The sequence below is a fragment of the Thermobia domestica genome, chromosome 1 (assembly GCF_964235325.1).
Source record: "Thermobia domestica chromosome 1, izTheDome1.hap1.1, whole genome shotgun sequence".
Lineage (NCBI taxonomy): Eukaryota > Metazoa > Arthropoda > Insecta > Zygentoma > Lepismatidae > Thermobia > Thermobia domestica.
In genome coordinates, this window is record NC_137454.1 from 123746931 (window position 1) to 123762868 (window position 15938).

Below are 15938 nucleotides of genomic sequence, written 5' to 3' on the forward strand. Positions count from 1 at the left end.
GACCTGATCTGCTGCGACTCATATATACTAAAATTTGTAGCATTAACACTATATCTTGCGCAAAAGGATCAATAATTTTTAGACGACCTGATACAGGATTGGTCCTACACTATACAACAGTCGCTTCAACTCATCTGACCATTTTATTTTATTTTATTTTTTTTATATGATTTCATATTCTACGTTTGAGTGCTTCTGTGTCACATATGATAGAGTGTTATATCTTCCTTTAAAACTTTACATATACTTCTTTCTGTTTTTATGTTCTTCCGCGACTTTTATCTGATCAAACTGATTCACAATCTTCTCCCATAATGTAATAGATTTGAGTTTACGATATTTCTTTGTATGACGGAGTCTTGTGGTGTGTATTGGAAATATGATGGAGTCTTGTTTTCAAAATGATTTACATGGTGGAATCTTGAGTTGAAGTTATTTCTTTGTATAATGGAGTTTTGGGTTTAAAGTGTTCTTTATGTAGTGGAGGTTTGTGTCTACGATGTTCTTTTGTACGACGAAGCTTTGACTTTAAGCCACTTCTTAGTACAGTGTGTTATATTTTTATCAAATCTTTTTTTTTTTCACTCAGTTTTCAACATCTATTTGTATTTCAAGTGTTGTCAAAAAGTTAGTTACATTTAATATTATACAATAAAATATTTCATATCTAGGAAATATAGATATATACTTACAATGACGGGAAATCGAACTCCTTCCATGGTAGAATACCGAGTGCTGTTGGAGCGTGGGCCTCGGACCCTTACGTCCCGCGTTGGCGTGGGTCCTGGCTGTCCGCCGTAGAGGTGTCCACAGAAGGGGCACATATATCGGATACGTGGCCCCTGCTCCTTTTGCACCGTCACCTTGCATGACGGACATGTGACACTCTCTTCGGGCATCCGAAGAGTCTCCACCGCCTCTCCCCCGCCGTCCGTCATCTGGGCGGGGCGCTGCAAAACAAACAACAAATACTCCATTGTAATTAACTCATTATACAATCACACAATGTATAAGAGTGTAATATTATTGCATATTTTAAATACCTCCTACTAACATGTTTACATAGTAATTGCTGGTCAGGCAAAATAACAAGTGTCTTTTTTTTAAATGCTGAAATAAAATATATTTCTTATTGAGTCAATAGGTTAATCAATATTGCATAATTTCCTTCAGGAGTCAATCATGAAGTAACCAAATATAAGATAATACGAACATTTAGTTAACATATCAAAATTTAAAACATTAAAATGTGTCTAATTTTATATTATTTTACTAATATCTCCACTATTTCCCCCAACAACACACACTAGTATTTGTGCATGTGATCTTCATCCTTAAAAATGAGCCAAATCCTTCAGTTTAAAGTACGTTTTATGCTTCGAAAAAAAATTCTTTCCATGAATAAGAATTTCAAAGTATCTTTTCTAGGAAAAGACCTCAGTATAGAGGTAAACAAAGATATGGGATGTCATTGTCGGTAAGACATTAGACGACTCTGATTCTTGCATGCTCTTTTCTCTCTCCGTTTGGTTTATTGAGAATAGGGCCATTAAACTATAGCGTCCGGTTGGACTGACATGAAATACTTACTATACAAATACAGATGAGAAATATTGACATACATAAATAATACCGTAAACATTATGGTTTTATTTAATCTCTCCATAATTTTACGAGATATAAACCTTTGGGGATAAAGAGTTGGTTCCCGTCTCCCTATTTACACAAATTAAAGAATTTTTCCTGTATGAGTCAAGCGGTTAATAGCCCTAGGTGAGCACACCTACCTAATAACCTTCCTACTACCATGGGGTCCTATATGACCCCAAGCTAAGTTTAACAGTGTGTAACTCGCGTAATATATTACATTAAAAAATGAAAAACATTGGATTTTCATGTTTGCTTTGGAACTTCACTTTGGTACATTGTAATATTTTTTGTGTGTATGTGAGCGCAAGTTTCTCTACTTCCTGCACCGAGTACTATTGGGTCATATAGGACCCCAGCAATTATTAATAACTTTTGTATTTTTCCGATACATGCCACAGATTATTCGGAGTGAAATTTGACATAAATCACTCTTCAATTGTTTTCTCGAATATATGAGAAGCACCATGGCATCAAAAAATCTATCTTGCTAAGACGTAGAAAAAAATGCATGAAGAAATCACTGATCTTGACTTTTCGCCAGAAGATTCTGCAAGTGATGATGTTTCATCTAGTGACGATTGTGAAATAGATGAAATTTTGGACTATAATGATATAGATGAATATGATTCAGATTCATATCTAGATTCTGAAGATGAGTGTATGCTTGAAAGAACACCTCAAAAATGATACCTCAACATCTGCACTTACAAGTAAGTATATTCTAATGGACTTCTACTTTTGTTGCATTTGTATTTTTGTCAATCGTTGTTGTCAATTGATTTTATTATTTTATGGAAATGGTAAAATACAGTCCGATATTCTTTCATGTAGTATAAAAATCTAAAATAATGATTTTCTTTGTTTTGAGTTTGACGTCACTCGATTATGCTATGTAGACTAAAGGAGACGTAGGCGTACTGAGTGTAGGGAAATCCGAACCTATTTCTTTCTTCAACTGTACTCCTACCGGGAATAGAACCCGGCCCTGGGACGAAGGTAAGTGTGCTAGCCTCTAGGGTCCTGAAAAAAAATGAGAAATAACTCCTAGTTGAGATCGTTGCCTTGCAATATCTGCTGTATTTCTTGTCCTGATCTATTAGTTTTCTAAACTTTCATGAAAGACACATTTCAGAATTGTTCTTTCATTTGATAATATGCTTCCCCTTTTCGTTATTTCCTTTTTCCCATCCTTATTCAATATTGTAGGAAAAGGAATTGGGAAAGAGCACTATTATTCCACCTAGGCTAAAGGTGACGACGATAATGAGAATAAATGAAATGGCTGATAGAAGAAAGTGGGAGAAAACGGGTGAACCCCAAGAAAACCCATGCACACTGTGTTTATTCATCATAAATTACACTTGGCGCGAGCTGGGATTGAACCAGGAATCTCAGGCACCAGAGATGAAGGTGCTACCAATGAGCCGCCGCGGCACATTATTCAATGTTGTGTTTCTGAATAATCCACTAAAATTGTTCCTAATGAGCACGATCAACTACGATGATAAACATATTTCTATCGTTGTTCTGATTTTGATTCTGATTTTTGTTAGTCATCTTATGTTATTGCAATGTTGATTTTCCCTTTCTTTTATCTTATGAATCCGCATTTTCTTTTCAAGTCGAAGAATGGACAATAAATCTACAATAGAACTCCACTAAGGACTTATCAGGACTCAGTTTCCCTCTCTAAGACTCCGTTTCGCAATATTATCAAGACTGGAAACAGTGCTTACAGGTCATAGTATCAGGAATGTGGATACGGTTCAATCTCCTTTCGAGCACTTTATGAGACCCAATATTCTTGAAACTATTTTGAAATGGACAAACAAGGAATGCTCTATTACATATGGATATAAATGGGCGTACGTTGATAAGGGTGAACTTCAGTGTTTCATATTGCTTCTTATACTAGCGGAAGTATAAAAAGCACTCAATGAATGCATTACACATTTGTGGAATAAAGAAGATGACAGGCCTATTTCCAACAATCTGAAGAAATAGATTTACACATATATCTCGGTGCTTCCGGTTCAATGACACTCAACAACGAGGCAAAAATCATACTTCGGACAAATTATTTCCAATTAGAGACACTTTTGATACATGTGGAAGTACGTTACAGGACGCATATATAGCGGGTAACATTACTATTGATGAACAGTTAGTGTCATTTTGAGGACGCTGACCCCTCCGTCATTAGCTTCAGTGCTCTGAACGCTTTCATCATTTGGTTTTCACTCAATCCTGAATGAAACAGCAGAAGTAATCACAGATGGAGAATATTTCTTCTTGAACTAGCTAAGTCTCTAACTACATAAAACCGATTTCGGCGTTCCGAGTTCCCGTGTATATCTTCAGAAGCCAATAAATATCGAAAACGTGGTCGTTGTCATTTCTATGAGCGGTATGTTATGCAAGACATATGCAAAGATGCGAAACATACATGTATAAGCAACATTCAGCTATTCTTTGTGTAAAATATGACAACGACTAAAACGACAGTATAATTTTGTACAAGTTCTTTTGTGAGTAGTTTGTTTCTTGGAGATCAAAACTTTCTGAACCAAAAAAACTTTACTTCGCAAGTAAACAAAAATTTAGAGAACAGTTTTAGAATCGAATTGAATGTCTAAAACAGGCAATTAGACTGGAAAATTCAGCTATATTACTAATCATCATCCAAATTATTAAGTTTCCCTATGTGCATACCTGTAATTAATTTATATAATTGCACTATGTTATCAATTTATCAACACATTAAGCATATTACGTGACCAGAAAAGCTAAGTTAATAACAATGTATAAACAAACACGATAGAATGTAAAAGTGGGCACCATTAAATGTTTTTTAAACAAAGAAGGCTGTGTTTCTTCAATAAATGAAATGGGGTCACGAGTGACCCCAACGGTATTCAGTGTAATGAAAAAATTCCGGTAATAGCAGGGATAAACAATACAAATAATATTCTGAAAAATAAAAGTAAAATTTACAGTTGTGATACCTTTACTAAGTCATTGTTTTTTGCAAATGAATGGTTTCGCTAACGAATAATACAGTTCTTAATATACCGGTAAGTATCTCAAATGGGCTGTATTCACCTAGAGCTAGTTCAAACTAAAATTTCTTTAATGTCTGCTATTCAATTACAGAAATCTCAAGTGAATTAAAAATGAATGGAGTTTTAAAGTCATGGTAAATATAGGCTTGCTTTATATTACTTACAATGTTCTTCGTTCTCGTAAAAAGCAATTGAGTTTCGTTTCAAAGTGTGAAACTATAGTATGCTTCTAAACTGTGTGATATGTGAATTCACTACTCGAACTTGAAGTTGTATATTTATAACTACTGGTTGTAGTAAATACAGGATCAGAGGTAGATTCTGTCCTTCGGACGCTGAATGCATATCAAAAACATATTACTCGTTATCCTTTACTGCTTTTGCTCTATGTAGATTAACATCAAAAGGGAACTGGTAATGGATATCTATCACTTTTGGTTGCAATAAAAAGAATAAAATCAGACATGAAACATATTCTTGGTACTAAATTCATATAAAATAATCTACTTGTAGCTTACTATTTCCGTTTTGTCCATTCATTATGGGATCGGTATTGTAATCAAATAAATGCAAATTTTCACACTTCTAGTTTAAACTCATATATAATGGAACTCAAAAAAACTTTTATAATATCCTTTACCATTTTTGCTTGATGGAAATAAGTATTGAAACCGGAAGTACTAGTAAATCCCAACTACTTCCGGTTTTGGTAAAGTTTTATGAACGGTGATACCATGTTCTTTTGAGACGCTGAATCCATTGCTAAGATCCGTCAGGAGCTCATGTGGTTCGGATTCCACGTTAATCAGTAGATCCCGTCTCATATAGCCTCGCTGCTGAACGAGACGTTAAACTCAAAATCAACTCAACTCCATTGCTAAGATCCGCTTGTCGCTCTCTATTATTCCTTTTGTTCTGTGACAATCAACGTTAGAACCGGAAATGGCTGATTTCTACCACTTTCGATTTGAATAGAAAGTTAACGGGAGATTCGGAACTTATTCTTGGAACGCTGAATCGATTTAAAAAAATCATGATATCTCTGTTTTTGCTTTGAAAATCAATTTTGGAATTGGCAGTACTAGTAAATTTCAACCACTTTCAGTTTCATTTAAAGTGTTGTAAATAGTGATAGTGTGTACTCTTAAGACACTGAACCGATTAAAAAATTAAATGTGTTGCTGTCTATAACCGTTTCTGTTCTATAGCGATAAACGTTAAATAAAAAAAATGATAAATTGTTATCACTTCCGGTTTGGATAGAGGGTCAGCGAAGGAGATAGAACTTATTCGTGGGACCCTGAATCAATTGCAAGAAACCACTTTTTGATTTAATTTATCGTTTTGCTTTATGGAAATCAGTATTGAAACCGGAAATAGTAAATTTCAACCACTTCAGGTTTTGAAATGATGTCCTTAAGACATTGAATCGACTGCAAAAAACAGTTTGTAGCTATATGTTATCGTTTTTATGGCTTGAACAACATGTTACTGAAGAGATGGAATCTATTCTTGGGACTTTACTTGTTTGGAACCAGCTTCTTGCTATCTTTACCGTTTTTGCTGATAACTGTGACTGACTGACTGACTGTCGAACAGACGGACATAGCCGTTCTATAATAGTTCTATAATAGCTTAGTTCGGAAGTCTAATAAGGATAATCAAAACAGTAAAGTCGTAACTTTTTAATGTTGTGTATCCATAAAACAAAATTCTGGTGTCAGCTCCATTACTTTAAAACAGTAGCACGTATTTTTTTTATATTTCGGAGACAGGGTCTAAATCCAGAATAGCAATGAACCTATTTTTATTACATTATAATCACACATCAAATGGAAGGAAGTTTGGCTGAAGTTCTTTTTAGAAGCTGGAGAAGGGGTCTCATACGCCCTTGAAAATATCCCTCTGAGTAATTTTCATCATTCTTCACCACACATCCGAAAATATTCACTTAGAATGATTTTTCTGAAAGAAATCCCGATGTCACGGATCACCCTCTATCAGTTAGAGTGATGCTTGTGCGTAGAATGGGCTAGTTTGCCAGAGTTTGATAGGGGCCAGTTTGTGATGACCGTATAGCTAAGATCAAACACCTAGGAAATAGTGCAACTTGTTGAGTATTCACGAACTGTTGTGGTTAGTGCCTTCCAAAGGTGGAAAAGGGACGATGAAATCAGCACCAAACTTCAAAGTGTAGGACTCCTAATTAAAAAGTCAGACATCGTAGAGTATCGAGGTCGGTATACCAGGATAGGGCACAAACTGTGTCACGATTAACAGTAAGCTTAACGGTGGGCAAAGCACAACTGTGTGTCTGAACACATAATTCACCGTACACTATTAGATATGGGCCTTTGTAGCAGACGTTTCACATTGCACCAAAGCTAATTGTCAAATACTACTGAAAAGGGCATGCCTATGGTCGTTGGACCACTGATCAATGGCACAACGTTGCATGGCACGATGTGATTCATCGAACTCCGATGAATCACAATATTAACTTCATTGCATTTATGGAAGGATCAGAATCCGTTGTCTTCCAGGTGAATAGCTTCCCGAGACGTGCACAGTAGGACGACGTTAGGCCCATGATACCTTCGTTATGATTTTAGGAACCTTTATGTGGTCATCATGCCCCTAGTAATGCGTGTGATGACACCATGACGGCTTCTAGTTATTGGCAGGTCATTACTGATCATGTACACTCATGTCGGACGTATTTCCAGGAGGCAATGGCATCTTTCAGAAAGACAACGCTACTTGTCATAGGGCCAACGTTGTGCTGCAGTGGTTCGAGGAGCAGAGTGAAGAATTCCAATTGTTGCAATGATCCCCAAAATTACCCGATGTTAACCCAGTTGACCACTTTTGGGAAGACATTGATCGTCAGATACGAGCTTATTGTGGAATTCACAGGAATTAAGTGATTTTGTGCATAGATGTGATGCAAGATCCCTCTAGGCACCTACCAAAGCTTCACTGTTCCCATGCCAAACCACATTGCTGCTTTCCTGTAAGATAAAGGTGGACATGCCAGGCATTAAATAAGTGGTCGTATATAGTTAGCACACGTGCCTTTGGCGCGGAAAAGTAGGGTTTGATTTCCGGAGGAAACTTATGTGGTTGGAATCCCACGTTAAACAATAGGTCCACATCTCATAAAGCCCAAATATCAAAATTATCGAATACAGCTACAGAATGTGTTGGTCATATCATATCGAGGCTATTATATTTGTTGGGATCATTTACATGCCAGTATTGTCTGCGCACTCAATTTAGTTGTCCGTGGAGAAGGGGAAAGCCTCTTTTCATACTAAAAAAATTAGTGAAATTTCGCTTTTCCGTGCCTCTTCTCTCCAGGCGATGCCTTACGCAATCGAGAAAGTATTGCCTGTTCTGAATGTTTGATCCATTCGTAACATAATACTGAAAAAAAATACTTCATTATGATGCATAAAGTTACAAGAATAGAAGGAAATTATTGTGTGAGAAATGACATCGTAATTCTACTAGAAAATAAGTAGTAGACTAATTTGATCCACCCTGTCCTTCTAGTTTTATTTGATATTTTTTTTTATTTTAACAGTTTTAATTTCATTTTTATTAATAACCAGTTTTGCATTAAAACAGTAACTTTTCATATAATCAATTAATTTTCCCAATGCCCTCAGTTTTCCGTTAAATTACACACAATCGCTCATCAATCAAATCAAAAATTAAAATGAAACCGTTCAGTTTAACGTCCCACTATTATGTTGTTTAGGCTAAAGGAGATGGATAGTTAAGGGAAAGGGAAATGATAAGGGAAGAGGAGAATGATAATGTGGTAGGAAACAGGAGTACCCCCAAAAGGACCCACTAAAACAATGTTGTCCACCAAAAAAACTTACATGGCCGGAATCAAACCAAGTACCCCACGCATTGCATAGTAGTGAAAATTGTCATTTTAAATTTTAATCAAATATAAATTCATGATGGTATGACATTAGTGCCTTGGATGAGAGGAAAATCACTAGTATGGCATGTTCCGATACATTTATCAATTCAAATCTTCCTTTGGCTGTTATGAATGCTGGAGCTAGTCGTAGAGAGATAGAAAAGAAAAGGAAATATAACAACCTCCTCGATAAATTTACTTTTGCTCCAATTGCCATCGAGACTAGTGGTGCTTGGAGATCTACAAGCCTTGATTTTATTAGAGATGTAGGCAGACGCATTTCTATCGTTACTGGAGATATTCGTTCAACATCTTTCCTTATCCAACGTAGCAATGTGTCGTCGGTTGTTGACACTTTACCACATGGAAACGAACTAGATGAAGTGTTTCTTCTCTAACACAAAGGACAACACTGAACATCTATACAACTGAACAACAAACTGTACAAATAGGATCAACACATCAATGAAACTGAAGAACTCTTGCGAAAGAAGAAGACTGCTTGGCTAATTCAATAATAATAATAATAATAATAATAATAATAATAATAATAATAATAATAATAATAATAATAATAATAATAATAATAATAATAATAATAATAAAGATGTTTAACTCTTTTGAACATTATTGTACAATTTATGTAAATATATAATTATTTAGCTATTAAAAAATTTAATCAATTAATTTTGAAGCCAATTTTAATTTTAACAGTTATTTTTCTAATATTAATAATTTTTAATTTAATCAATTATTTTTCAGTCTTAATTTTAAATTTTAATTCATTAGGTTTTTTTTAATTAATTTTTCCAACAAAATACGAGTATTTAAAGTTTTGCTGAAGTGAACGAAAACGAAAATTTTCTCGCTTGCGTTAAATCTACTTTCTAGAAAAATTAAATGACGGAAGATAAATAAAGGAAAAGTTTTTTTTTTTTTTATGTCAGAACATTCTAAATACACCGTTAGTACCCAACGGTGAGAAAGAAAATAATTATTGTACAGGAGGAATAGGTGTTCATTCTTTAGCACAACGGAAATGTATGTACTCAATCTTAACATCACGGTATTGGATTTTCTTGACCTTTATAAAGTGTTCATTGATTCTTTTCATCTCATGCGTAGGTGTCCGTTGCAGCATAGATGTCGTGAAATTTCTTTCCCTTCAATGAAAGCGAGACAGAATATTGAATGTTAAAGTTCATATATTTTAATTATATCAATGCGCTGGAAAAGATCCCAGTCTTCCGAGATTGAATCTATTATAACTTACGTAAAGTCTTCATTAGGATCATGCAGGAGACTTTCTGTACAATATTCTGTTGTTAGTACGTACATCCGTCTTACTTCGCATGATAACTCTTGAATGGACGCGAATTCTTAATTCTGTTTCTTTTAGCGACTTTTTCGGCCGAATATGTTAATTAGTAAATTCCTTAACGGATTAACGAATAACGTATACTTTGACGACCGCTATTTAAAAACCATATTCCATAGGCCCTATATGTAAATGAACTTTTGAATTCTGTTCTTTTTTTGTATATTAAAGCTAGTGCGATTATAGCTATAGAGCGGAGATTGTTAACGCGGTCTATCCGTTAACACATTAACGAGTGCCGGATGTTTTAACAGTGGCTATGTATAACTCATATTCCATAAATGTAAAAGAATTTTTGAATTCTGATTTGTGGAACAGATAGCTAGATTGATTATCTTGACTGAACTCAATCCGTTAATCGACTCAATCCATTATCATATTAACGGAGTTTTGTTAATGGACTCAATCCATTATCGTATTAACGGATGACGGTGGGTATCTGTAGCCCATATTCCATAAATGTACGCAAATTTTTGAATTTCATTTTCTGCTCCCATAACAATAGTTAAAGCGAGTATCACGACCGAGTTTGTTAATGGAATCAATCTATTAACGTAATAACGGATAACGGCGGCTATCTACAGCATATATTCCATATATCTAAAAAAATTTGAATTTGGTGTTTTGTAGTCAATAGAGCAATTCTCTGTCGAGTTCGTTAATGAAGTAAATCTGTTAAGGTATTAAAAGGAAAACGGCGACTTTAACGGTCGCTATCTATACCCCTTATATCATAAATGTAAAGAAAGTTTTGAATTCTGTTTTTACAACAGATAGCTAGATATATTATACTGGACGAGTTCGTTAATGGAATCAATCCGTTAGCATATCAGCCGATAACGAAGATTTTAACGATGATTATCTATAACCCGTATACCATACATGTAGACGAATTTTTGAATTCTGTATTTTGCAATAGCTTGTTAGAGCGACTATCTCGTCTGAGTTCGTTAATGAAGTCAATCCGTTAGAGTACTAACGTATAACGGTGAGTTTAACAATGCATACCTACTAATACCCCATATCCCATACGTGTAAGCTATCTTTTATATTATGTTTTTTTTTGCAACAGATAACTAGACCGAGTTCGAGTGGGACACGAAGGCTCATGCTTACTTACCTCATGGTGGCTGGGATCCCTGGCTCGATCCCCGGTCACGTAAGTTTGTGGTGGACAACATCATGTCTATGAGTTTTCTCGCGTTACTTCCGTTTCCTGGCACATTCTCATTCCACCACTTCTTCTATCATCATTCCCTTGTCTTAATTATCGCCTTCTTTAGTATAAATTACATAACCCTGTGAAATTAAACTGAAAATTTTCATTTATTTTCGACTGAATTCATTAATGGAATCAATCCGTTAACATACCGAATAACGGCGGCTATCTATACTCGTATCTCATGCATGTAAGTAACGTTTTGAATTCAGGTTTTTCCAATAGGTAGATTGGGTGTTTATCACTACCATGTTCCTTAATGAAGTCAATCCGTTCACATCTTAATAAGTTAAGGTGACTAACGCTATTTATCTGTATCTCATACATAGAAATAGTTCGTACGATCCTCTTTTTACTCTTACGAAAACAACTTTAAACAGCTGACATCACTTCTCCCAATGATGCATATGCAAGTGTTTAGACTCCATTTCTATTTGTTACAATACGAAATGTAAAGATATGACCGTAGAGGTAAGTTCAAGCAGCCTGTATTAAAGTTTAACTGCATCAAATTCTTAAAATAAATGTTTTTTTTAGTAGTTACAGCACATGCTGTAACAGAAGTGGCACAGACATGGGACCGAAAGTGCCTGTTTTAGTGTAATATAGGGTGTCCAATATACAATGCAACTCGGAGTTTGAGATAGTAGAGCTTTTGAACCTGAAGCGATACACAAATAATGGTTATACCAAAATGAAACTTTGTTGATGCATACATTTTTAAACTAGGAAGCATCGATTGAAGTACGCTAGGAGCTACACAGTGCTGTCACATGTAACCGAACGTGTAAATCGATTGTTTTACAAAACACGTGAATTGACTCATAACTCATACGTATGGATATTTTGTCGTTAATTTTCAGTTTGTTTAGTTGGAGTAGCTTGGAAACTATGGAGCAGAAAAAAGAATTTTCATTTCCACCGATAATCAATCGGATGAGGTCTCTGAATGGGGGAATTAGGGAAATCGTAGTTTTCATGAATTAACACTCTGAATTGAACACAATGTTGATATTTCAGTGCATCAAAAAGTGTGTTAAGGATCTGCCTACATTATGTAATTCCTGAAAATAATGAAAAAGAAACTTTGAAATTATCATGATAAAACTTTTACTTACATGCACCCGGCAACATTGCTATTATCAGCTCTAAAGCAGAAACTGGAAGTGCCCCCGTTTTGAATAACACTGGTTCACACGTTTCACGACGTTGACAGCAACTTTAAGAAGAGTGGAAATGTTAATGCTCTCAATGGCACTGTGAATGTTCGTTTCCAGGTCTTCTATAGTTCGAGGATTGTTCTTGTATGCCTCTTGCTTTATGTAGCCCCATAGAAATGAATAGCAGTTTTGCCGGGTGCATTCAAGTAAAAGTTTTACCATGGTAATTTCAAAGTTTCACTTTTATTATTTTCAGGAATTGCATAATGGTGACAGATCCTTAACACACCTTGTGATGCACTGAAACATCAGCAGTGTTGTCAATTCAGAGTGTTAATTAATGAAAGCCACGATTTCCCTGGTTCCCTCTTTCAGAGACCTCATCCAATTGGTTATCAGTGGAAATGAAAATTCTTTTTTCTGCTCCATAGTTTCCAAGCTACTCCAACTAAACAAACTGAAAATTAACGACAAAATATCCATACGTATGAGTTATGAGTCAATTTACGTGTTTTGTATATATATAAAAATACACCTTCGGTTTCATCTGGCAACACTGTGTGGTTCCTAGTATACTTCAATCGTTGCTTCCTAGTTTAAAAACATATGCATGAACAAAACTTCATTTTTGGTATAACCATTATTTGTGTATCGCCTCAGGTTGAAAAGTTCTACTATTCCAAACTCCGGGTTGCATTGTATAGTGGACACCCTGTATGTTTAAACACTTAAATTGTCATAAGAAAATCCTGTACTGGAGTCTATTTATGTTTTATTTAAACTACTATATAAAATAGTAACAAAACATATGCCGCCTTATGCATAGTCGTTTTGACGTATCATTAGCGTCGTACTAAAGGCCTGACTACTGCAGGAAACATATGTTAGTCGAACCCTTTAGTATGGCACTAATCACGCGTCAGAATGACTCTACATAAAGCCAATGAAATCTAAAATATATTTGATTAAAATATTTAAAATGTACTCTTATTAAAGAGAGTATAAAGCTCTGCTACCGTTTCCGTTTCCCAGGATCAAAATCTATTAGATTGATTTCTTATGTTCACAACTACAATTGAGAATTTATATCTTCAGATGCAGACCTAGGTTCCAGTCTCCTTTATCATTAAGAATGGTTATTAATATTTGTTTTGAAATATAATAAATTCAATGTAAAAATTTATGAAAATGTTTGATGCTAATGGAAGATGGTAGATGAATCTCAACCTCTAGATTGATATCAGTCAGTGTTGGTGCTGCACTGAAATCTCATATTTCTCTCTCTCTCTCTCTCTTTCTTTCCACTCCTAACCAACGACTTTTGAAGAAGGCACAGGCTTTAGACTATGTCGCCTATATCCTTCTACAATTAGTTATTTTATTTAAATGTTCGAATTAAATTGTTAAGGCAGAAGATACGGTATGCTTTTAACTGACTATACTGTCCTCTATTTATTAAATTATTTCTTTTGTAGTCAATCACTTAAATTGAAATTAATTCAACGTGTAGTAAACATAATATGAGTCTGGTATACACAATTGCTATAGCAATGAATAATTATTAACCCTGTAACTTCACAATATTTATAAGTGAACACTCCATTTAATGTTTGAAAATAAAGTGTTCTCCCATTTGAGGGGTTCATAGATTTGTAAACTTTACGAAAGGAATATGGAATGTTACTAGACAAGAGCAAAAAATGAACATTAATTATATGTAAGAATCTAAACTCTAACGTCTTTACCAATATTCTAAAACTTAATGTGCCCTGGCTCGCTTAATACCCTTTTTGCTTTTAGTGGATACCTTGTGCAGTTTTTTTTCACTATATTTGTTTACGTGCAACTCACCTTCGCCCTTAAGACTTCACAACGCGCAGACCTACCATCTTCGCTTTGCACTGACTCGGTTAGATACACTTCTTACTTTTAATTGCCACCTAGTGCAGATTGGTAGATATTTTTTCACGGTAGTTTCTATTGCACATTTCCGTACTCTGTATTTTAACTTATAAGGAAGGAATCTGGAGTAAATTTTTTACCTATACTAAGCAAGTTATGGTATAGCTCCACACTTGGTTTGGTCAAGATGGAATGAATCTGAAAAATTGGGTACCATATACAAGGGCGAGTGTAGTAAATTTACAATGAATTAGTATTATCCGGTCGTGACGTAATGTCATGTGGCAATTAGTCCACTTTGCACACACAACTTTATTGATAAAAAAGTGACTTACGTACGTTACAAAACATAGCTGAGAGAGCGTCATCGGGCGAAGGGAGTTAGAAGCCCCACAGGGTTCGTTTTATTCCACCCTTGCCCCCATGAATATGCCATATGAAATTATGTCACGCTCGGGTGGTACAACTTCGATGTAAATCTAACCTTACCCTTATATTTTTCTCTTCAAATTTTCTAATATTGACGAAGTATTGTTTTATTTTCTTCTGCACTATCTTGTATGCAGTGAAATCGTTCCATACTATGCATAATCATACGTTAGTGTCATTTAGTATATTTTATCGACAAATGAAACAACGTGTATAACCAAATCAAAGATGTTACCAGATCTTTTCCCCGGTATCGATCTTCTCTATCTATTTTGATATCCAAAAATGAAGAGGCATTTACATATCAAGTAGTCTTGCGGGTGCATAACCAGCATTTAGTAATTAAAACCCCGGTTCCAATCTTAAAGCACTACTGATCAATTTTGCTCGGTCATACTCGTGATCAGTAGCGGATTTAGGGGGGGGCTAACGGGCTGAAGCCCCCCCCAAAATCATGTTTCAAAAATTCAAAATAAGCAATGAAAGTACAAACTGCTGACAATGTAAACTTACATACATATCTTCCATTCAATAATTATTATTTTTCCAAATATATTTCATTATTTTAACACGCAGTAAGATCCATTATATTTTCAAGGGCTACTATAGACAAGGCTACGGGGTCCTATGCAGAGATGTTCTGACGCATGATTAGTGCCATACTAAAGAGATCGATTAACATATGTTTCCTGAAGTAGTCAGACCTTTAGTATCACGCTAATCATACGTTAAAACGATTCTGCATAAGGTCCTACAGTGTGTACTTGCTACGTAACTGAGTACAGCCAGCCTCCGTAAAGAAGGAGGAAAACAATTACGCTTACCGTCCGTAGCACGCAGAGTCGCAGAGTTACATTCCCGCCACTCGAAAGAATTATATGTTTTTGTTTGAGCTTTCTGTTCTTTAAGATGTCGAAGCGTAAACAAATTGACTTAAAATCATTTATAATCAAGACTGAAAAAAAGAAAAAAGCAAGTGGTGAAGAAGAACGTTTAGGTAATGATTCTTCCAGTGCTTCTTGTGAAACTATTCCAACTGGACTCACAGGTGCAGTGCAGGTAAGATAAGCAGCTCTGACTTAAGGCACTGTTCTGCAATGGACGACATTGGGAGTTTTGTAGGGCAATGTGTAATTACAAATGAAGAAAAATAACACATTTTCACAAAAATATGGACACCAAATTCAAACTATCAATTTCC

At 35.2% G+C, this 15938-nt stretch overlaps 1 protein-coding gene across 1 annotated transcript in view; it reads right to left on the bottom strand.

The window, feature by feature from the left end:
- LOC145688817 (putative E3 ubiquitin-protein ligase HECTD2) overlaps positions 1–15938 on the bottom strand; it is a 134334-nt gene that overhangs the window by 95457 nt on the left and 22939 nt on the right. The window contains exon 2 of the mRNA XM_081762991.1: positions 693–950. Coding sequence (XP_081619117.1) covers positions 693–950 — 258 coding nt within the window. The remainder of the gene's footprint in view (positions 1–692; positions 951–15938) is intronic.